This window comes from Homarus americanus, unplaced genomic scaffold (genome assembly GCF_018991925.1).
Source record: "Homarus americanus isolate GMGI-L3 unplaced genomic scaffold, GMGI_Hamer_2.0 scaffold37032, whole genome shotgun sequence".
Classification (NCBI taxonomy): Eukaryota; Metazoa; Arthropoda; class Malacostraca; order Decapoda; family Nephropidae; genus Homarus; species Homarus americanus.
Window position 1 is genome coordinate 9,192,123 of NW_024731852.1, and position 25,003 is coordinate 9,217,125.

At 42.6% G+C, this 25,003-nt stretch overlaps 1 protein-coding gene across 3 annotated transcripts in view; it reads right to left on the reverse strand.

Moving 5' to 3' along the window:
• Nucleotides 1–25,003, reverse strand: part of LOC121868039 (cAMP-dependent protein kinase type II regulatory subunit-like) — a 100,040-nt gene that overhangs the window by 13,691 nt on the left and 61,346 nt on the right. For all 3 annotated transcript variants that reach the window (XM_042368295.1, XM_042368297.1, XM_042368296.1), the window contains 2 exons: nucleotides 20,976–21,062; nucleotides 11,537–11,620 (listed from right to left, as the gene is read on the reverse strand). In XM_042368295.1, the coding sequence (XP_042224229.1) occupies nucleotides 11,537–11,620; nucleotides 20,976–21,062 (171 nt within the window). The remainder of the gene's footprint in view (nucleotides 1–11,536; nucleotides 11,621–20,975; nucleotides 21,063–25,003) is intronic.

Below are 25,003 nucleotides of genomic sequence, written 5' to 3' on the forward strand. Positions count from 1 at the left end.
CCGTCTTTCCGCCAATGAGTGGAGCGCTTTCAAGGAGGATCTTTGTTTTGAGTGAGTCAGAGGTACCCCAGTAACCCCAGCACAACACAGCTGCACTGCCGCCATGTTATGTCTTGCCCTCGTCTGTCTGTGTGTAAATATTGGCAGTGTGTTGAGTAATCCTTCCTCCTCACGGGCTACTGGTGGCTCGGGATCACCACACCAGCTGACAACTCACACACGTCACCCGAAGCTCAGCAAAACATTTTCTGAAGTGAGTGGTTATTATCAAGTCTAAACGACACCAGAAGCTAAAATGTTACGGTGCCAGTTATCAAGTGGCACTCGTTTTGCCTCGATATGGCTTATATATCCTCGACCTACCTAATGAGACGGACTGATGGATGGATGTACTAATGGGTGTTAACCTGTATGGACCTTCATGAATCCACACACACACACCAATCTAGGGTTCGAACCAAGCCAGGACACTCACCCCGGGGAAACCCTTGTTTGTATTCCGTGTGTTGACGCTTCCATTGGCCTTCTCCGTCACTCTCCCTCTCTCTCTGCGTTACCCTATAAACGTTCCTTAATTTTTCTGTTAACTACGTATTGTTTCTCCTTGTACTCTTATTTCCCTCAACTTTTCTCTTTTTTCCCTTCGTTTCTCTATCATACTACATTTTTTCTTTCTTTCTTTATCATTCTCTCGTCCTTTTTCTTACGTTCAAAGATTCAGTATTAAGTGTATGTAGTTAATAAAGGCTGTGACTCAGTGTAATTATTAATTTATTTATTGGGCGTTCACCTAACCTAACCTGACATGACCTACTGCAGCCTATAACCTGACCCTACCTGCCCTAAACTAACATGAACTTACTTGGTGATGATTTCTAACTTAGCCTACCTAACATTATCTAACTCACCAAATCTAACCTAACTTACCTAAAGGTGCCTTAACTTAAGTGATTAATCTAACTTAAAATATTGGTACCTTAACCTAATTTAACTTAGACTAACTTAACCAAACTTAATCTATCTTGATCCAACTTAACCCAATCTAATCTAACTTTAACTAACTGAAATTACCTTAAGTACCTTGACCCAGCTTGAAATCACCTACCCTAAGTGACAAGTGTGTATGTGTGTGTGTGTGTGTGTGTGTGTGTGTGTGTGTGTGTGTGCGCAGTATATACGTGTGCGAACTTCTCCGACTCCTTAGACGGAAAACCAGACGAACGAACAAACATACACCCCATGACACGTGTCACGTACTAACTGGAAGCGATTGATTTTGATTTTGCCGCTAACAGCGGCTACTTTATTGTGCACCCCACACTCATCTTATGAGCGGTAGCGCAAAAGGATTACAGAGTAGAGTTCACAACGGGTCATAATAATTAACCCCCATTGTCAGGGTATTATGGCACTGAATGTTACACAGTATTTCAATTACATTATTTGTTTAGTTCTATACATAAAGGGTAACTTATTCACAAATGCGTGAGTACAGACGTGTGAGGCAGTAATGCGTGAGTACAGGCGTGTGAGGCAGTATGTCTGGCCTCACACTTTGTTATTCACATATGCGTAAGAAGTATTCAAGCACATTGTGTATTTGGTTCTGTACATGAGAACTGACATAGTTACTAAGAGCAAAAAAGTGGATACAATCTTAATATGTCGGCTATCTTGCCATTAGAGATGAAGTGTTGTGCCATTTCACACACAGTGTGCTTGGACCTGTCCCTAAAAGGTTCTATCTTCACACAGTCGAGGACGTAGTGTTCAAGTGTGTGGCCAGATGTCTGGCCACACACTTTACATTTAGTCTTGTTTACATCTGCTTGAGGAACATACTGCCAAAGGTACTTATATCCTAACCTTAATCTAGCGGTTACAACATCTTGTAATCTAGTGATATTGTTACTTGCGCCATACATGTTTCACTTGATACATCTCATCATGGTAAACTATGGATCGACTAGTGCCTGTTTGCAATTGCCTACTTGCATCAAATTCATCAATAAATTCTTTCCTAATTACAGTTTTAAGGGTTCTTTTTTGACAGACCCAAATTGTATTCAACGGTGTCTGTGTTAGACGCGAGTTTGGCGAGGGCATCAACTCTGTCATGTTTTATGAGGCCTATGTGAGAGGGGATCCACAACAGTTTGACCTTGGCACCCCGGTCAACAAGGCACGCATATTTGTGTCTGGCTTCAGAGACAAGAGCGTGACAACTTGAGTTGAGGGTGTCAAGGGCAAGTAGTGAGGATAGAGAGTCAGTGATGATGAGACTGTCAGTGACAGTGGTTTCAATGAATTTAATAGCTGTGAGTATGGCAACTAATTCAGTTTGTAGAGAGGATGCCCAGTTGTTAATTCTAACTCCTTTCTCAATTATATTACCGTCAGGTTGAGTCACAACAATAGCACTTCCAGCCCTCCCACAGGCGGTGTTAAGAGATCCATCAGTGTAGATGGTCTGTGTGATATTATCATCAGTCTGTAGTGTGTGTACGTGTTCAAGAGCTCTCACTTTGGCAGTGTGTTGGAGATAAATACTTTGTATAATTAATTTTTTAGGCGGATATGTCGGTATTGTGATATCGAAGGGAACTGTCCGCCAGGGTGGCAGGAAGAGCTGTTGTGTCTCAACTTTGTACAGGTGGTCTAGTCCAAACATCTTCATATGTGTAACTGTAGTTTGGATCCATTTAGACTCACCAGTCCTATGGTTCATACAGTCTAGCAATTTTAAGGAAACAATGTTATCAGGATCACCACGCAGAAGCCTCAGGGCTATCATGAGGTTGACTTCAATTATTCTATCTTTAACACTGGGTATACCTAGTTCTTTCCTCATATTAAGTACTTTAGTGCTCATGGGACATCCTAGGATAATTCTGAGGGCTTTATTTTGCATTTTCTCGAGCTTGTCAACGCCTTTCCTGTCACGAAGGACCAGGGCTGGTGCGTGGTAATCTATCAGAGATCTTATATAGCCTAGGTACATTGTTTTACCAATTCCAATATTAGCACCATAATGTGGGCTGTACCCCGCTACACTTCTGAGGGGTCTCAGTCTGTCAGTAAATTGGCGGGTTAGCTGTTGTATGGCAGGTAGGGTACAAGGGACGGAGACACCAAGATATTTAAAAGAAGAAACATAGTCAATAGTGTTGTTACCTATCTTGAAATTGGCGGGGCCGCGTTTGCGGTTACCAGCTTGTTTGATGAACACCTTAGTTTTCTCAGTAGAGATAATAAGTGGCAGAGGGGGGGGAGACATAAGAAAAACGGCGGAGCAGGATAAGAGGGAGGGAAGAGAGAAGGGAGAAGGGAAGAGGGGTGAAGAGATGAAGAGGTTGAAGGAAGAAATGGCGTGTCTGTACTGAGAAGGACGTGTGTGTGTGTGTATGTGGAGGGAGGGGAGGGTGCCCACTGCCCCTGGGTCATAACTCATAACACAGGTGGCTCACCACAATGACTCACTCATCATCTCTCCTCCCCTCCACCAGTTCTTCCCTCATCTTATCTCCCTTCACCAGAGATTTTGAATTGGGATGTTTAAAAATAATCCCAATTAATTGTCTAAAACAAACCATTTCAAAGTTTTCTCATCTCCATTAATTCAAAGCTCCGACTCTTCTGTTATCGCTGAAATGTTTTTTTTCAATTCGACGGTGTATTTTGAACTTGGGAGATTTCATAAACTTTCATTATTTTCAGAGGCTGATCGAAATCTTGCCACGATGAATATACAGCTGACGACTGAAGTTGGTGACACAATGAACTGCCTCCTTGGGTTCCTTGTTGCTACTCTCTCTCTCTCTCTCAGTAGTGTTAACATCGCCATATAAATATTTGATGTTAGACTCTCTCCCTTTCTTTAGTGTTAACATCTTAGTATATGACATGACGTCCAACGCATTCTCTCGCTCTCATGACGTCAAGCTTTTCGAATATCATTTATTGTTATTAATCTGAGTTAAATACAAATAAGTAAATTCCATGTAGCTATTGTATTCGTCTGCACGAAGTGTATACACGCTGAAATCTTATAACAATGAACATTTAAATAATGTCCCCTCGCAAATGTTTACTTTGAACGCTTATAATAATCCGCCATCATTAGATATATAAACACTTCTCCGATGCTCTGTCTGAGGTGATATGTAACAATTATTTACAATCATATGACAGTAAACAATAAATGTTCACATAAGTATCAAAATAAATTCATGTTTCACAAAATGACATCAACATGAAAAACGAAACACTTTAATTTATAAAATATATAATTGTATACAGTAAATGAAGCCGATGCCAGAGTCAACGCGCGGAACATCCCGCCACTGATGTCAATGACAGATAATAATTCAGGTATTTTCCAGTCATTTATTCTCAACGTCAGTACAGTTACCAGAAGCACGGAGCAATAAAAAACCTTTAAAGTGTCTTTTTTAAAATGTTCTGCAGTCACGGATGCGGACAAGGAGTCATCTAATGTGACAAGAGGAGGCGCCATTCCAGTCAAAATTATTAAACACGGTGACGTACGATGTGCGTCACAGTCCGCCATGACAAAAAAATATCGATTACCGAGTTACTCTTTGAGAACATTGCATTATTCCATCATGTAAGCGTGTACACACCGCTGCCTGTGATTATTTATAAGACTTATGAATTACTTGATAACCAGTCACGTTGAGAGATGAAACTGTCATGTTTTAGTATATAGTACAGTATTTATCGTACACTAAATAATACAGTACTTGATGTTATAGTACTCGGAATACAAAAGTCGTGTCCAGACTCTTTAAAAGTTACTAGGATGAATATTCTTTGTAACCGATTACTCTACTCTACTTCATCAGTTCTGACTTGTACCATGGCTCAACACGCCCACAACCACACACCAGTAAAACTACTGTCTATTTTTGACATTTTTGAAGATTTAACGGAGCTAAAGGGTCAAACAACCCCCAAATGCTTGTATATATAGAGAGATGATGTTCAGTCATGTCTAAAACAACGAAGATGACATGACCCAAATATATCAGAGATCAGGGTCATAGGAAGGTCACTGTCAAGGTCACCACTACACCACACTACACCCTTACCACTCAGTACACCACACCCTCACTACACCACACCACACCTCACCACCTTCAGAAGTAAAGTGTTCGTCTGGTGTTGCTGGTTATTTACATTAGCTAACAGGCCACGCCCTCCTTGCTGGCTAGTTCTCACAAATACTATTGGAAGATAGATAGATAGATTAATAGATAGATATATAGATAGATAGATATATAGATAGATTAATAGATAGATATATAGAGATAGATTCATAGATAGATAGATAGATAGATAGAGCACTCAAGTCTCTCCCTTCCACCCTGCAGTACGACAGGAAAAGGGTTGAGGAGATAAAGAGATAAATACCTAACACAGCTGCTTATCGACATGGCGGGGTTCGACACTTTCAATTTGTGATTAACCTTATCCAGCGTTTCCTGTACACACACACACACACATAACAACGCCGAGACGTTACTAAGGTGTCACGACACCTGTATTTGTGTATCTTAGACACATATATGCTTCTAAAATCACGTGTATATATATATATATATATATATATATATATATATATATATATATATATATATATATATATATATATACAAGGAAAGAAAGAAGTTCGCGCTTTCCTGTGATTCACATCTTCAGAGGTGAGTACAGTCTGTACTTACCCCTGAAGATGTGAATTACAGGAAAGCGCTTGGGAACTTCGTGTTTTCTTTTTCCTTGTGGTTATCAGCATATACCTGGATCACGCGCACCTACAGTGATTTACTTGCATACGAATATATATATATATATATATATATATATATATATATATATATATATATATATATATATATATATATATATATATGTGTGTGTGTGTGTGTGTGTGTGTGTGTGTGTGTGTGTGTAAATCTCCGTCATTAAAGAAAAACAGGTCAATTATAAAGTGAAATCCATCTTTTCCAATCCTTGACAAGGCCCTAGCAACCGCCTTAGCAACGAGACGCTCCCCGCAGTCTACTGCTGATGACGTCACAGTGACAACACGCCCCACTCGCCACCTCACACACTCTTCAAAACCCATTTACGAACACCACAACCCCAGAAACTTCCAAGTCCCGAACCCAGGAATCCAAACCCCAGTGCCTAGGATCCCTGACGCAGGAAATAACGAAGCAATTAAGTGCTAGATGTCTGATGTTTTATGGTGTTTACTTTAGTTAAGACTATCATTCTGTATAATACTTCAGGGTGGTTGAAGAGATGTAAGTACTGTACTACACTCTATCTCTCCAGCCCACCTGAATTTATGTGCAATGTTTATATTTGTTGATAATCTATTTATCTATCTATCTACTTTTTTTCTTATTTCTCTCCCTCCTTTCCTCTTTCCCGCCGTCTACATCCCAACTTTCCCTCTCTCCCTTCCTCCTTCCATCTTTCTCTCCATCCATTTTCCTTCCCTTTCCCGCTTTCACTCCCTTCCTTCATCCATCTTTCCCTCCTTTTTCTGGTTCTTCCTTCCTTCTCTTCCCTTCTCCCTCCCCCTTTTCCCCCTCCTTTCTCTTCCTCCTCTCTTCCTTCCCTGTCTCTTTCTTTCCTCCCTCTCATCTTTCCACACTGACCCCCAATGCTATGACGTCAGGTAAAGTTCCACCACACTAAGCCATGTCAATGGGTAATTTACAACATACCCTGCCCCAAAATAGGGAGGGAAGGAGGGAGAGGGAAGGAGGGGAGGGAGGGAAGAACAGAGGGGGAGGGAGGGGGGAAGAACAGAGGGGAGGGAAGGGGGGAGGAGGAAGAACAGAGGGGGGAGGAACAGAAAGATGGAGGGGAGGTAGGGAAGAACAGAGGAGGGAACAGAAAGATGGAGGGAGGTAGGGAAGAACAGAGGGGAGGGGAAGAGAAAGATGGAGGGGAGGTAGGGAGAACAGAGGGGAGGAACAGAAAGATGGAGGGGAGGTGGGGAGAACTAGGGGGAGGAAAGAAAGAGGAGGGGAGGTAGGGGAGAACAGAGGGGGAGGGAACAGAAAGATGGAGGGGAGGTAGGGGGAGAACAGAGGGGAGAGGGGAACAGAAAGATGGAGGGGAGGTAGGGAAGAACAGAGGGGAGAACAGAAAAGGGAGGGGAGGTAGGGGGAGAACAGAGGGGAGGGAACAGAAAAGATGGAGGGGAGGTAGGGGAGAACAGAGGGGAGGGAACAGAAAGATGGAGGGAGGTAGGGAAGAACAGAGGGGAGGGGAACAGAAAGATGGAGGGAGGTAGGGGAGAACAGAGGGGAGGGAACAGAAAGATGGAGGGGAGGTAGGGGAGAACAGAGGGGAGGAACAGAAAGATGGAGGAGGTAGGGGAGAACAGAGGGGGGGAGAGGGAACAGAAAGATGGAGGGAGGTAGGGAAGAACAGAGGGGAGGGAAACAGAAAGATGGAGGGAGGTAGGGGGAGAACAGAGGGGGAGGGGAACAGAAAGATGGAGGGGGAGGTAGGGGAGAAACAGGGGGGAGGGAAGAGAAAGATGGAGGGGAGGTAGGGAAGAACAGAGGGGGAGGGAACAGAAAGATGGAGGGGAGGTAGGGGAGAAACAGAGGGGAGGGAACAGAAAGATGGAGGGGAGGTAGGGGAGAACAGAGGGGGAGAGGGAACAGAAAGATGGAGGGGAGGTAGGGGAGAACAGAGGGAGGGGAGGGGAGGAGGGAACAGAAGATGGAGGGAGGTAGGGAAGAACAGAGGGGAGGGGGGAGGGAAGAACAGAGGGGGGGAGGGGAGGAGGGGACAGAAAGAGGGAGGGGAGGTAGGGAAGAACAGAGGGGAGGGGGGAGGGAACAGAAAGATGGAGGAGGGGGGAGACAGGGGGAGGGAACAGAAAGATGGAGGGGAGGGGTAGGGAGAAAGAGAGGGGGGGAGGGAACAGAAAGATGGAGGGGGAGGTAGGGAAGAACAGAGGGGAGAGGGAACAGAAAGATGGAGGGGAGGTAGGGGAGAACAGAGGGGAGGGAACAGAAAGATGGAGGGGAGGTAGGGAAGAACAGAGGGGGAGGAACAGAAAGGGGGAGGGGGGTAGGGGAAGAACAGAGGGGAGGGAACAGAGGGAGGGGAGGTAGGGGAGAACAGAGGGGAGGGGAAAGAAAGATGGAGGGGAGGTAGGGGGAGAACAGAGGGGGGAGAGGGAAACAGAAAGATGGAGGGGAGAAGAGGGGAGAACAGAGGGGAGGGGAACAGAAAGGGGAGGGGAGGTGGGGAGAACAGAGGGGAGAGGGAACAGAAAGATGGAGGGGAGGGGGGAGAACAGAGGGGGGGAGGGGAGGAGGGGAACAGAAAGAAGAGGTAGGGGAGAACAGAAGAGTGAGGGAGGAGGGGACAGAAAGAGGGGAGGGGGAGAGGGAGGAGGGAACAGGGGAGGGGGAGGAGGGGAGGAGGGAACAGAAAGATGGAGGGGAGGTAGGGGAGAACAGAGGGGGAGGGAGGAGGGAACAGAAAGATGAAAGAGGGGGAGGGGAGGTAGAGAACAGAGGGGGAGGGGAGGAGGAACAAGGTAGGGGGGTAGGGAGGGGAGACAGGGGGAGGAACAGGAGGGGGGAGGGGGACAGAGAGGGAGGGGAGGTAGGGGAGAACAGAGGGGAGGGGGGGAGGGAACAGAAAGATGGGGTAGGGGAGAACACAGGAGGGGAGGGAGGGGGGAGGGAGAGGAACAGAAAGAGGGAGGGGGAGGTAGGGGAGAACAGAGGGGAGGGAGGTAGGGAACAACAGAGGGGAGGGGAGGGGGAGGTGGGGGAGGAACAGGAGGGGGAGGGGAGGAGGGGACGGAGGTAATAGAGGGGGAGGGGGGAGGAGGGAACAGAAAGAGGAGGGGAGGTAGGGGAGAACAGAGGGGGGGGGGGAGGGAACAGAGATGGAGAGGTGGAGGGGAGTAGGGGGAGAACAGGAGGAACAAGGGAGGGAAGGTAGGGGAGAACAGGAAAGAGGGGAGGAGGAGGGGAGAACAGAGGGAGGAAAGGGGAAAGGAGGGAAAGGAAGAATAGAGGAGGGGGAACAAAGGGGGAGGGAAGGGAGGAAGGAAAGAAAGAAAAGACAGGGAAGGATGGGGAGGAAGAGATAAGAAAGGTGGAGAGGAGGCAGTGACAAGGAGAAGGAGGGAATGGGGAGAGGGACAGTAAGGGAAGGGGGAGGGAAAGAGAGAGGGAGGAAGGGGTAGGGAGACAGGGGGGGGGGACAGAGGTAGGAAGACGGAGAGTGGGGGAGGAAGGAAGACGGAGAGGACGGGAGATAGACGGACAGACGGATAGAGGAAAAAATGACCCCCCAAAAAATAATAAATAAAAAAAAATAGAAAGAAGTGAATAGAATAAGAGATAATTAGAAAAAGTGAGAAGACAGAGACAGTAAAATTAAGAGGGGGACAAATACACAGACAGAAACAAAATACAGACAGACAGACAGACAGAAAAATACTGACTGAGAGACACATACGGGGGAAAATAAAGACACACACAGAGAAAAATACACAAACACATAGACAGAAAGAAAAATGCAGACACAAAGAGAAAGAAAGACAGAGACAGACATATACACAGACAGAACAAGACACATACAGACAAATAAGACGGTACTTCACGACCCTCCCCTAAACAGCTGACGATACATAAACAAAGTCTAAGTAGCTGGTGATACATACAGGCTGTGAGAACATGTGCCACATACTCACAGTCTTCTACGTATCTCTTCCTCTCCTCTCTCTCTCCTTTCCTCCCTCCCCCCCATGGCCTTCCTCCACCCCCACTTTCCCTCTCCTCTCCCACCCAAACACATAAACATATCACGATTTACCCTCCCTATCATAACAGACATGACGTCATATTTACGTCAGCAGGATCTCGGCCAAAAAGCTCATCATCTCGGCCACACGTCACTTAACCAATAAGAATGCGCCACGTCACATAGTCATGGTATCGCTAAATCCTCACACGAACAGAAACCATTTTCATGAGACTCGCATTTATGTATTAATAATAATAATAAACTATCGCATTTATATACTTAATAATAATAATAATAATAATGTCACGATATTTGTACGTAAAATATACTACCAAATACTATTTAATTATTATTATTATTGTTGTTGGTATTATTAAATTAATTTCATTGCAATCATTCGACTTCCTTTCGTTGGGCGACCGAGTCATTCAGTGTGAGTGCCGGCACCCTCACAGGCACTTTCCCAGCCTAGAGCTCCACTGCCCAGTGTTACCCTCCTCGTGCTTCAATAAATAACCGGGATTTTGGACTCTTCCTGTTAATTTTTCTTCTAATTACTTTGTGTTTTTTTCTTCTAATTAAGTAGCTTTATCTTGGCGAAATTTTTCTTTTAATTCTTATTCAAATTAATTACCTTAAAGAATTATTCCATTTCTTACTCAGATTAATTACTGTATATCTATGTTACAGACTTATGGTTAGGATTCATGTTCTAATTAATAATATCAAGAGCTGGATGTTTTAATTATTTATTCAAATTAATTTGTGAAGTTGTTGACTTTTTTCAATTATCGTTCTAAAGCGCCTGTTGTTTTAATTCATCGCGGCTTCCTTCCTCGATCGTTACTTTACTCTATATCTAATAATCTAACTCTTCGTTTGCTTTATCGTTAATTATTTATCATTACATAAAGAACTTCACCAATGTACAGAAGAGCACCCCCGAGGAGCTTAATCATACCGTTTTATGATGTTGAAGGAGCCCCTGACGGAGCATAGTGAAGGAACCCCTGACGGAGATTATTGAAGTAGCCCCTAACGAAGGAACCCCTGAAGGAGATTATTGAAGTAGCCCCTAACGAAGGAACCCCTGAAGGAGATTATTGAAGTAGCCCCTAACGAAGGAACCCCTGAAGGAGATTATTGAAGTAGCCCCTAACGAAGGAACCCCTGAAGGAGATTATTGAAGTAGCCCCTAACGAAGGAACCCCTGACGAAGTATACAGTGTATTGATAGCGGAGGCCCCCTGAAGGGAGCATGATTACTGAACTGTGAAAACCCAATCGTCCTTGAGTAAGCACTACTGCACAGCGGCATGACAAGGCCACTGTTGAGAGGCCCTCCAGAAACATAAATGTTGTGTGATAGGCAAGCAATAAATCGCTTGCCTGCGCCCCTGAATAAGAATAACAACACCGATTTGAGAGGCAATAAAGAATAAAAGATGTGTATGATGGTGGCCGGGGCCCTGAAGAAGCATAACAACAAGGTAATGTTTGTTATTGTATTAAAACGAGCTGGCCGGGGCCCTGAAGAAGCATACAAGCACTAGATATAAATGGAGGAAAATGATGTGAATTAAATAAAATATAATGTTGATCAGGTCCTGAAGGAGCATAGAACAGTGAGTTGTAAACATGCAAAAATAAATAAATAAAAATTGAGTGGGATCTGGAGAAGCATTACAGCACATAATTACAGTACAATACTTACATGATCGAGAGATCTGAAGAGGAAAATGTTTTTGACAGCTTCTGACAACCTCTGCCGCTGTTCATCCGACTTGGCGTGGATGATCTGTGGGAGGAAAAAACACACATTTAGTTTGGTCATACACAAACTACACGACGGAGGAAGTTGTCTAATCACCTAAAAATCAATTTTATGAAGAACATCACCTCGTGTGTCACCTTCACACGCTCGACCCAGGACACAACACGACCATGTATGTAACCCACTGCTTGTCATGGTCCCCGACACTGATGTTGTTGAGATAAGTGGAGACACAGCACTGCCCACGGGAGGACAATACCTAAAACAACCTCTTACCCTCACCCACTTAAGACTGAAAATAACACAAACAATTTATTTACCCAGAAAATTCAAGAAATAAATTGTCTATATAATCAGTACAATGAACCTGCTGAGAACTACAGCTTAAGAGGTAAACACAAGTACATTATTGATACCATCACATATTACCGGGTCCACAGCCAAAACACAGAGGATAGCTGGAATAATTTCATAAACAAAGTATACTATTTGATGAAAACACAAATATCGACTACAATTTTTTTTTCCTTTAAGATAATTCAGGATTTAAACACAAAGAAAAAAAGAAGACTCAGAAAAAATCTTACACCTAATAAAACAATTCATAGGACTGAAGGACACACACACACACACACACACACACACACACACACACACACACACACACACACACACACACACACACACACACACACACACACACACACACACACACACACACACACACACACACACACACACACACACACACACACACACACACACACACACCACACACACACACACACACACACATACACACACACACACACACCCACACACACACACACACACACACACACACACACCTAAAATAACACACAGCTCTTCTGCTTTTACAGGATATCCATGGGGTGTCTGAAAGCAAAATGCTTGACCTTGTAGTTTGTGATTGACAAAGGATTCAGAGCAGAGAACTCCTAGGGACTCTGGAATATGGCTCCGTGGAGGAGGAGGAGGAGGAGGAGGAGGAAGGAGGAGGAGGAGGAGGAGGAGGAGGAGGAGGAGGAGGAGGAGGAGGCAGCGGCAAGATGTCATAGCCATAAACATAATGGATTTTGCTTGTCTCTGTCTCCTGTCCCGCTGAGGCCCACGATCTCTCTCTCTCTCTCTCTCTCTCTCTCTCTCTCTCCAAACATTGAGTTATCATGCTTATCTCCTCCACTCTCTGGGGGTTTACGATTGTTTATTACAGGCTTCACATTTTTTTAAAGGCCTTGTTAAATTAGTTTTAGGCAGGCTTACGGGTTTGGCTTAGATAGGTCAGATTACCTTAGTTGTCATTAAGTTTCCCGGTATTAGAACCCGTACAGTAAATTCTGGAAGGTTCTGGATTTATAAGACAACATAAGAAGACCAAAACAAGCTCAATTTTATACTGCTCTCCTGGTTTACAAGTGGATTCAGACAGTTTTATGGTGGCTTCCGGGTTTAAATGCCCACGCCCATACCCACGACCAAGCCAACGCCCAACGCCCACGACCAATCCCAGGGCCACGCATGTGTAGGATAGTCAGTGTAATCTATACATTATATACATAAGAACCTATATATCTCCTCAGTATAACTAGTGAACAGGAGGAGATACAGTGTACATAGTTGGCATAACACTGCTGGAACTACTATGCTGGTAGGGTCACAGAGGTCAGCGTCAAGGTCAAAGGTCCCGAGTACAGGTGAATTGACACTTAATTCGAGTGTAGAATAAGTTTTATATTATTCTCCCAGTGTTGAATGAAGTTACAAATGGGTTATTCAGCATTCAGGCTAACAGTTTAACGGTTTATTCATCATTCAGACTGACAGTTCATTCATCATACAGGCTGACAGGTCATTCATCATTATACATGCACTGGCATTATAAGGACGAGTGTGGTGTTGCCATCGACTCATAGGAGAGAGAGAGAGAGAGAGAGAATATCACGAGGTCAATCTGGCTAGCTGTTGACCAGGGTTGACAAGGACGACAGACGGACAGAACCGTTCAAGAGGAAACATTAAACTCAGAACCCTCTAAGCCATCGTCCCCTCCCTCAGGACCCTGCATTACCCAACTTCAGGTACGACACCATGAATATTCCTCTCTCACACCTCCTAAGTTCTTAACGATGTACCTAACTGAATAACTTAAGCTAAAAACACACGATATTAATGTTGAGAAATGACATCAAGATTCAAATGAGGAGCTAATTTGCATGTGTTCGCTGAGCCCTAGACGAACACGGATCAGATGAAGATTATGTAGCATAATTTAATGCACTTTGATGATTAAACACTCTACAACGCTAGGTTAGAGTGTGGGTGTTTTATCATCAGGTGAAATATACTGCAGTACCTAATTTTCAAATGATACGACAAAATTAGAGTAACTGTCAACGCTAATTTCACCTTAACATAGTCTCAGTGTAATTGTGACGCCATCTTGAGAGTTTACTTTCGTGATTCTATAGTTTAAATCAACCAGGTAGACGCACTGTTTACCTATTCACCTGTAAGAAATAGAGCATCTTAACACCACACCATTGAGACCTAAGAATCAGTAAGTTTCTATTACTCTCTTAACTCACGAAAAACATCCATCAGTCGAGTAAAAAAATAATTAGGATCAGTAAATACAGCCAAGAATTATATATAAAATTTTGTCTGCTTTTAAAGATGATCATGCGAGTGAGCATAAACGGCACTAAATCGCATTGGAGCAACGTCACTAGTGGAGTTCCCCGAGGCTCAGTACTTGGACCATTATTATTTATTATATACATAAACGATATAGATATCGGCATAGACAGCAACATAAGTAAATTTGCTGATGACACTAAAATAGAACGTGTAATTAAATCTGACGAGGACTCTGCAAAACTACAGGAAGATCTAAACAAATTTTTCGAATGGTCGGAAAATGGCAGATGAAATTTAATGTGGACAAATGTAAATTACTCAGTATAGGAGATGTAAACAGGGAAACCAGTTACCAGATGAACAACGATGCCATTGTGGAATCCGACTGCGAGAGAGATTTAGGGGTAATGATAAGTAGGAATCTTAAGCCAAGTAAACAATGTGTTTTTGCTCGTAACAAGGCTAATATAGTACTTGGGTTCATACAAAGGAGTGTTAGTTACAAGAGCTGCGAGGTCATCCTAAAACTGTATCTTGCTCTTGTGAGACCACACCTGGATTACGCAGTTCAGTTCTGGTCACCGTATTACAGAATGGATATAGAATCCTTGGAAAGAATTCAGAGGAGAATGACAAGACTAATCCCGGGCATTAGGAACCTTGAAGACAGAGACAGGTTAAAGCATCTTAATTTGCACTCCCTCAAGAGACGTAGAGTGAGGGGCGACCTGATAGAGGTGTATAAATGGAAGTCAGGGTTAAACAAAGGGGACATTACAAAGGTACTCAAACTATCCAACCAGGAGCGAACTCGTAACAATGGTTTTAAATTAGACAAATTTAGATTTCGGCGTGAAATAGGTAAACACTGGTTTGGAAACAGAGTAGTGGATGAATGGAACAAGTTACCAAATATCATCATTAACTCGAATACGCTGGATAGCTTCAAACATAGGTTGGATGCTTATATGAGCAATAGGGGTTGGGTATAAACGGGACTGCCCAGCATGGGTCAATGGGCCCGCTGCAGTTTCCTCCATTCTTATGCTCTTATGTTCTTATCATCCACCTTGCCTTTACGTTCGCCTGGCGTTTACCTGGCGCTAGTGGTAAGAGGTCTTCCTACTCCTCGACAACTCATTTAATACAAACGTTTCTCTGATAAAAAATTATTACTCTGGCTTTTATTGCTAACTAGCCCTCCCCAACCAGCCATCGCCGACCACGACCAGCCCTCCTCGACCACGACCAGCCCTCCTCGATCACGACCAGCCCTCCTCGATCAAGACCAGCCCTCGACCCGACCAGCCCTCCTCGACAAGCCAACCCTCCTCCTCGACCAATACAACCTCCTCAATCACGACCAGCCTCCTCGACCCGACAGCCACTCCTCGACAAACCTCTCGACCGACCAGCCCTCCTCGACCGACCAGCCGCCCTCCTCGACCGACCAGCCCTCCCGACCGACCAGCCCTCCCCCGACCGACCAGCCTCCCATGACCAACCCTCCTCGCCCCACTACCCCCTCTGCCATAAATAATGAACCACAGATAAGCAAGTTATCTCGATAAAACAAGTCAAATACACCTCATCCCTGCACCATCTGAGCACACACACACACTCTCTCACACACACACACACACACACACACACACACCTCACTCACTCCCACACACACACACACACACACACACACACACACACACACACACACACACACACACCAGCTGAATCACCATCTGTACCAACACTGACGTCATCATACCAGCTGACGTCAGTAGTTTAGACCACGTGCAAGACTAATCTAGTTGACCAGACTTGACCTGACCTCCTTCACCAGCTGCACCCATCACATGACCTCCCTATCTTGCTGACGCAATACTCGTGACCTGATATGACCTCTCTGACTTGAAGATTTCTGGACCACTGTGACATATCTTTCTCGAATACTGCTCTCTCTCTCTCTCTCTCTCTCTCTCTCTCTCTCTCTCTCTCTCTCTCTCTCTCTCTTGTTTGTGGTTCCAGCCTCCTGACAAACATCTGATTGTGTCTTGTTGTGTTGATGATCAGGTCTTTACCAGATGACTACACCAGGAGTGTGTGTGTGTGTGTGTGTGTGAAGAAGGGAGGGGGAATAAAAGGAGGAAAATGCAGAGAAATCGACAAGAAAATCTGGACAAAAACGAGATAAACAAATAGACAGCTAAAGAGAGAAAGAGAAAATAAAGAAAAAAATTGAGAGAAAATCCAGAGAGAGAGACGAGCTGATACTACTGTCTCTGCCGCTTCCTGTGTCGACTGATTATTACCACGTGTTATATACAGCTGAACAAACTCTTTCACAACGCATACACACGCACATTAACACATACACACGCACATTCACACATACATACACACAAAACAATGCTTCGTCAACGCAAACGAACAACAACAACAACACTCCCTAGTACTGCCACACAACACATTAGCGCTGGTGTCATTTTGTTGACGTGTTATGCAGGAAGTAATGGCTGGATGACCCATGTTTCCCTTCCTAGAATAGAAGACATCATCTCCTCAGTTACTAGATGTTATCAGGATGTTCGCCAATGTTAACTAATGTTGTTTTGACATCTGTACGTCTGTATCAGCAATAAAGATGTTGGAGAAATATTTGGGTTTGTGAGTTATCGGTGGGAGGGAAGGAGGAAGGTAGCGACTTACAGTTGCCCCTCACAGTGGATGAACACAAGTGCAAACTAACACTTCGAGCTGTCAAGTATATCAGAGCTAATTCTCAAAGGTTCTGACATTTAAGTTTTCCTCTCACACTTAATGTCAGACAGCGTCTATCTGGCTGACTTAGGCTAAGACGCAATGGTTGGTTATCAAAAGGTCACACGTCAAATTTCCCTCTAACCGGAGATGTTAGAAGGTGTCAATATGCTCACTTATGTTACGGCAAACAAGTGGATTCCCAAGGCTAAATTTTCCCTCTTAAGTACTGATGTCAGGACGCCTCTATCTGGTGACGCCTACGTCACAAATTTGCTTAAAATGGCGTAAAAATTACGCTGGGACTGTGCAGAAGGTTACGGGGCATAATAAAACAATAATTCTTTTGTGCGAGTAACGATCTTCTGGAGTAATCTTCCAGGCCAGTGAGACGATAATCTTATAAACTTCCCCTGGAATACTATTTAGGATGAAGGATGGGAATATACCCTTGGCTATGGTTGGGATAATGTATCTCCCTGTATCCTATGATGAGAGTAGGGTGCGAATATATCCTGGGAAGGAGACAAGATATTCTGTAAAATCTTTACATATTCATATTTAATTAGCTTCTGTCATTATCCAGGAGGTGCCGATTCTCCTGTAAGAGTTCTCCTCCTCCCCATCCTCCCAAACACTCCCAGTGGTAATATTTTTTCAGTTACTCAATCCTTCCTCTTTATTTTCTGCCTCCTCCTTCTCATCCTCCTCTTACTACTTAATCTACTGTACTTCTCTTCATCTCTTCCTCCTGCACCTCTTGTTTCTCCTTCTTTCTTCACTTCCTCGTTTTTTATCTTCTCCCTCCTCTTCCTTTAATTTAGTTCATTCACATACATTCGCTTCTTCACCTTCCTTCTCCAATAATGATTTTGTTTGTTCACTGGTCTTTATGTTCCCTGAGACCATTTGACCTCTGAATCACCTGCAGATGATTCACTTTATCACGTGAAAAACAATCCAGATTCGCAAAGTTTATTCAGATATATCAGCACCAGTACTTATTCAGGTATAAGTAAAGGTGTTACCTACAGGAAAATCAGCTTTGTGTGAGTATGGAAACACAGAAGAAGGCAGAGCATTCCACAGTATGGCTTTGTGAGGAAAGAAGGAAGTACGATAACGGGTTATTCTAGTGTGACCGACAGCCACAGAGAAACTGTGGGCACCGTGGGCAAGACGAGTGTTACGAGCCCACGGCCTTGCCGGCGGTACACAGGATACCAAATCCACCAAACGTTGCCCGTTAAAGTACCTGTATAAGAGAGAGTGAAGCAACATTGCAGCGAAGAAAGATTATCAACTAAAGGAGGAGAGTCAATAAGACGAAATGCCTTTGATTCCACCCAATCTAACAGTTGGACAGAAGAGCCACCCCAGATATGAGAGCAGTACTCCAAGTTAGGACGAATGAATCCCTTATAAACTTGAAGCAATTGCTCATATTAGGAGTGAAGTAACTACGGTATCTGTACAGCATTCCCAGCTTTCGGGAGGCAACATTAGCAATGCAGCTTTAGCAATGTGATTGGTGGGAGATCATCTAATGTGGAAAGTATAATTGGTAAATACTGAGTTTTATTACTATTGAATTTAACCAAGTTTCAACCTTCCCATTCGGAGATGTTGCACAGGTCCGAATTGATAGATGTGATGATATCAGCTCTAGAAACAGATCTAGTTTGAGAGTTAGGGGGAAGGAGAAAATGTGAAGAAGAGTGAAGAGTAGAATCATCAGCATAAGAATGGATAGAATTAGTCCATTATTAAATACAAACTATGAAGAAACTCACTATCGGTAATATTAAATATAGTTAATAGATAAAGGAAAAAAAAACATCAAATTACTGTTTCCTGAGACAGTTAAAAGTTCCCTTTAAACTTGGCATCGAACTGACGTATTCAATGTTTTAATGTGTGTGTGTGTGTGTGTGTGTGTGTGTGTGTGTGTGTGTGTGTGTGTGTGTGTGTTTTATAAATTCATACTTGGTGACTACGTTTGTCTGGTGCATAGGCTTATCACTGACTTCGTGCGTGACCTTATGAAAATCATCAGACCTTAAACATGACGACATGGGTGTTAGCTGACTTTGTGCCTGACGTCATGAGTGTTAGCTGACTTTGTGCCTGACGTCATGTGTGTTAGCTGACTTTGTACCTGACGTCATGGGTGTTAGCTGACTTTGTACCTGACGTCATGGGTGTTAGCTGACTTTGTACCTGACGTCGGGTGTAGCTGACTTTGTACCTGACGTCATGGGAGTCAGCTGACTTTGTACCTGACGTCATGGGAGTTAGTTGACTTTGTACCTGACGTCATGGGAGTTAGTTGACTTTGTACCTGACGTCATGGGAGTCAGCTGACTTTGTACCTGACGTCTTGGAGTCAGCTGACTTTGTACCTGACGTCATGGGAGTTAGTTGACTTTGTACCTGACGTCATGGGAATCAGCTGACACACTTAATTTTTGAAGTGTGTATGTGTGTGTGTGTGTGTGTGTGTGTGTGTGTGTGTGTGTGTGTATGTGTGTGTGTGTATGTGTGTGTGTGTGTGTGTGTGTGTATGTATGTATGTGTGTGTGTGTATGTATATGTGTGTGTGTGTGTGGGCGTGGCACCAGTATGTCTGGGCTGGGAACCAACTCTGGGTTACACGGGATCGATACCAGCAGTCAGACGTGGAGCCAGAACCCTTCTCCCCCTCTGAACCCCTTCCTCCCCCTCCTTAACCCCTTCCTCCCCCAACTTCCCCACCCCGAACCCTTCCTCCCCCTCTTTAAACCCTTCCCCGAACCCTTCTTTTCCTTAGTCTCCCCAAATTTCAATATACCTCGCCCTTCCCTACCTTCTTCCCTTTACCCGCCTCCCCTTTTTTCTCCCTATTCATTATGTATCATCCTTAAGAGATACGAAACTAACACATAAAGTAAGTCTAGGGACAACAAACGCCTCATTTCACTACGAACCTCTGACGTCAATGCCTGCTTTTGTGACGTCATTCATTCACACGTGAGGTCATTGTTTATTGTTATTCCTATGCCGAAATTAGAATAGAAATAGATCGCGTGAAGTAAGGTCCGGAGAGAGAGAGAGAGAGAGAGAGAGAGAGAGAGAGAGAGAAGAGAGAGAGAGAGAGAGAGAGAGAGAGAGAGAGAGAGAGAGAGAGAGAGAGAGAGAGAGAGAGAGAGAGAGAGAGAGAGAGAGAGAGTATACAAACAGGTGATTTTAATGAGCATCAGTAAACACGAAAATAACAGGTAACCGTATAATGAGACTCCTCCCTCCCTCTCTAGCGTCTCTCGTCCACCTGGGAGAAGTAGGTATTGGACCGTTGGTACAGTCACGGGTCAGCTGGTACTACCATAACACATTCGCCTCCTAACAACACCTAATGTTTACAACCTCACAGCTGATCATAACACCTAATGTTAACCTCACAGCTGATCATAACACCAATGTTTACCTCACAGCTGATCATAACACCTAATGTTTACAACCTCACAGCTGATCATAACAAAACACAATGTTTACAACCTCACAGCTGATCATAACAACACCTAATGTTTACAACCTCACAGCTGATCATAACAACATAATGTTTACAACCTCACAGCTGATCATAACAACACCTAATGTTTACAACCTCACAGCTGATCATAACAACACCAAATGTTTACAAATTCACAGCTGATCATAACACCTAATGTTTACAACCTCACAGCTGATCATAACAACACCTAATGTTTACAACCTCACAGCTGATCATAACGACACCTAAAGTTTACAAATTCACAGCTGATCACAACACCTAATGTTTACAAATTTATAGCTGATCAAAACAACCCTCTTATGTTTACATCCTCACAGCTGATCAAAACAACCCTTTTACATCCTTACAGCTGATCAAACTCTCTCTCTCTCTCTCTCTTCAACCGTAAAGAACGTCCAGTACGACTACACTCACCCGCTCTCCATCGTCGTCGTCCTCCTCAGGGTCGTAAGCCTCCGCGAACACTGACTTCCGCCGCGTGAACCGGTTAAGTGGAGGCTCGGACACCAAGGCAGAGTGTTAGTGGTGAAGACAATGCTACAGGATCTTGAAATGTTCAGGAAAATGTCTTGTAAAATTGGTAATAATGACATAATTAAATAAAATGTTAAAATATACAATAAAACGTCTGGTAAAATTTGGTAATAATGACATAATTATATAAAATGTTAAAATGTACATAGAGAAATAATGCTAAAAATACTTAGTTAACATTTCAACTCAGTCAGGTAATGATGTGAACATTGCGACAGTTTAACCTGACAGGTACGTTGTTATGAAGAGGTTGACGGTTATTATTCAGTTAGAAGGTTAACTAGAGAATTAACTCATCATTAACACCGGGATATTGAAGGTGTTAACTTTGTTATTGTGGACAGGTGCGTAAAGGTGTATATAGCTATCAGTACATTTTTCTGTCTGTTAATAAGACAATCAATCAATCTACCTCTCTATTTATCATTCTGTCTGTCGGTTTGTCTGATTATCTACATCTATCTGTTACATACTTTTTTTTCAACCATATATAAATTTTGCTAATTAAAAAAATCAAAATTACTAGACAAAATTAATTCCGGAAAATAATTCATTAACAAATCATGGATAAATTAGACCTATCAATTAAAAATTTTAAAACACAGCAACAAAATATTTCAATATTCTAATCCACGAGAGGAATTTAAAATTAATTATCCACAAAAAACATATACCTGTACACCAGTAATAATTAATTGCAATCAAAATCAAGTTAAATATAAAAAAATCAATATTGTCTTATATTAGTTGACCATAACAGGTTTTTTCATAACATATTTCGTTCAGAAATTAATTAATTACCTGGAATTGGTTACCTGCTTGACTTCTCGTGTAAGCTCCGCCCACTTTTCATGAATCTCGGAACCCGATTGGTTGTTGGTTGCTATAGTTTAAGATGCCACAAACAAATTCTATTATTTCTTTTTTCTTTTCATTGTTGATGTAATGTTTTTCTTCTTTTATTTCTCAGAGGATAACACTGAAGAGAAACAATTATCACCGAGAGTTAAGTTGCGTGGCATCTCAACTCTCCTAGCAACCAACAGTCAATCAGCTTCTGAGATTTGTAATGGTTGCTAAGGAGGCCATAAGTGGGAAGATCTTAAAAACGAGAGGTTAACCAGGTAACCAATTAAGATTATTGAATTAGCTTAGATAATTTTTTGGTACCTTTATCCGTGATTATTAAATTAGGTTAATTATCGAAGATCCAGCACACAATCTCGAATTTCTAATGAGATAGCAGGAAAAAAATTAATTGACTTCATTTATTGAGCAAAAATGAGGCGCTTGATTAAACTCGCAATTTCCAGACATAGAAATCTCTCCAATAATCATATGGCAAGAAATAGTCGAAGATGAGTAATAACAATACCGGTGCAAATAATAATAATAATAATAATAATAATAATAATAATAATAATAATAATAATAATAATACATAAATAAATACCCTGTAAATAAATACTAATTGTAAGTTATATTTTATCAAGTCGTAACTAAAACTGAAAACTTCTAATTTGACAATCCTTTAAAGTTGAAATTTCAAACAAGAGAAAAATCCTACACGATATGCAAAATCCAAAAATAACTATCTTACTTTGAAATCCCACAAGAACGACAGAAAATCCTTCCTAGTGTAAAGAAATCCTACAGAATGACAGGAAATCGTACCCAGAATAAAAAATGAATAAAAATCCTACAAGTACTAGAAAATCCTGAGAGAGAGGAAATCCTACCTAGAGCGATAAAATCCACAAAACAGTACAGCAAATCCTACAAAAATGCGAGAAAAAACCTACAGAAGAGTTGAAACCCTACAAGAACGAGAAGTAAATCCCATGACACCAATCTTTATTTCACCCTAAAATCCTATAAGAATTGTCAAAAAAATCCCAAATCCTACAAATATGAAAATAAAATCCTTTACAGAGCCGAAATCATTCATAAAATTCTCCCTGTAATGTTTTATCTTACCTGTAAAATCCCTAATTGGATAACAGGTGACAGGCATGGCTGTGACGATGTCCATGTAACACAAGGCGATTGGGTACATGTGTTACGTTTTGGGGGGTACTGTGACGGATAGTAGACAGGTGTGGCGGTATAGAGGGATCCTGTGACGAGAGGTGAGACAGGTGTGACGGATGGTCTGGGTTATGTAACGACCGCTTAAGGAAATCAGATGGGTTTTGATATATGGTCCTGTGACGGTCGATAGCAGGGGTGTGACGGTGATGCTTGAGGTTGTGTGACGCCCAGCTAAAGATGTTAACGGCCGCTGTTGGGTGTGTGACGGCAGTTTTCTTGGGTGTGTGACGGCCGCTATTTAACAGTGACAGCCACTTAGGAGGATATGTGACGGGACGGGATCTTCCTATCACGATCGGTCATGCCGTCACAGTTCAGCGTCACACTATTAATTTTCGGTATTTTGCTATATTTTTATCTCAATTCCTTTATAATATATTTAGTATTTTTTTCACTCAATTATTGTTTTTTTAATTAGTGTCACAAATTATTTTATAATGCCAAAAATATATATACTTTTCTATTTCATAATACATGTAATTTCAGTTAAAAGCTTATTAATATTTGTTAATTAACGTAGACAATATCTAAATGTTGTCTTCTGTTTGGCACTTCTCTTAAATATTACCAAAAAATAATTCAGTCGTCTTGAAAAAATATATATATAAGTGTTGCAGTACTTTTTTTACACAGTAGTCACTCACTTATCACTATTCGCTGATAAAAGCAATCACTTAACACTTTGAGGTTCTGAAAATCACCTCCGTACCACAAATGACCTCCATTAATACTGTTATTTCCGTGATTTATGTTCCGCTTAGGCACCGTTAATTACATGAATGACGTATTACAAAAATAACATAGGTGTTTAGCAAGTGTGGCTTGGGTGTAGAGAGAGACGGTGTACCTTCACCTCTATGGTGTGTGGTGGACTAAGCCGCTATGTGCTCAGCGCCGCCTTTCATTGCAAGACGAATCAGCTGGGTGTCCAGGTTGCCTGAGTCACGATAATTCCTTCCGCCGCTTACTGGGGGAAGGGAAGGAGTGGCCGAGCTTCAACTCCACATTCTTAAAAAGATTTTTACGATGAATACTGCTCCTATCCGATGACGGAAGACCGTACCTGGGAGACTTAAGCTAAAACACAAAACTCATCTACACAGTTTGAAAAGTGACGTAAAGAATCAGAAAACATGTGTTATTTTTCTTTAATAAACGCAACTATTTCAGGTAGAGTGTTAGTGTGCAATTTTTATTTATTTTCTTCCTTTTCTTAGACGTTATTTCTGTGTTTTATCTTAAGTCCACCAGTAATGTGCATTCTTACGCATTCAGTTATGAACAGTATACATCGTACGAACCATTGAGACTCTGGACCCTGGCTAGTTACTGTTCCCATACCCTAAACCCCTGGTCCTGCCCTGACCGCCCTGAGGATGTCCCCTTAAGACATCATTCCCCGTGTAAACAAACTCCAGCCTCCTATTCATACACTAAATAGGGCGCGAATTGCTAAACTGAGCCATAGAAACCCGCTCTTACGTCCCGCCGTTCCCCTAAAATATCAACAAAACGATAAGATGCACGTAAGACAAAAATCCGTGTTGAGGGGTGACGTAATGCGGGGGGTTTTTTCCGTGTGATCCGTCGAGTTATCGCACGACCTCACCCTAAAACGGGTTGTGGTGCTCGACAGGTGCGGTAGTAGAGGCCATAAGGATTTTAATTCAAAGTTTTTTATCTGCCATGAACGTCTAAGACTTCATAACAAAACACAGACGAAAAAAAATTATGCCATGAACCTTGAAACTGTTCGCCAAAAATAATAATGTAAGCTTTTCGTGTTACTGTACTCGGTCTAGATGCCCTGTTGATGG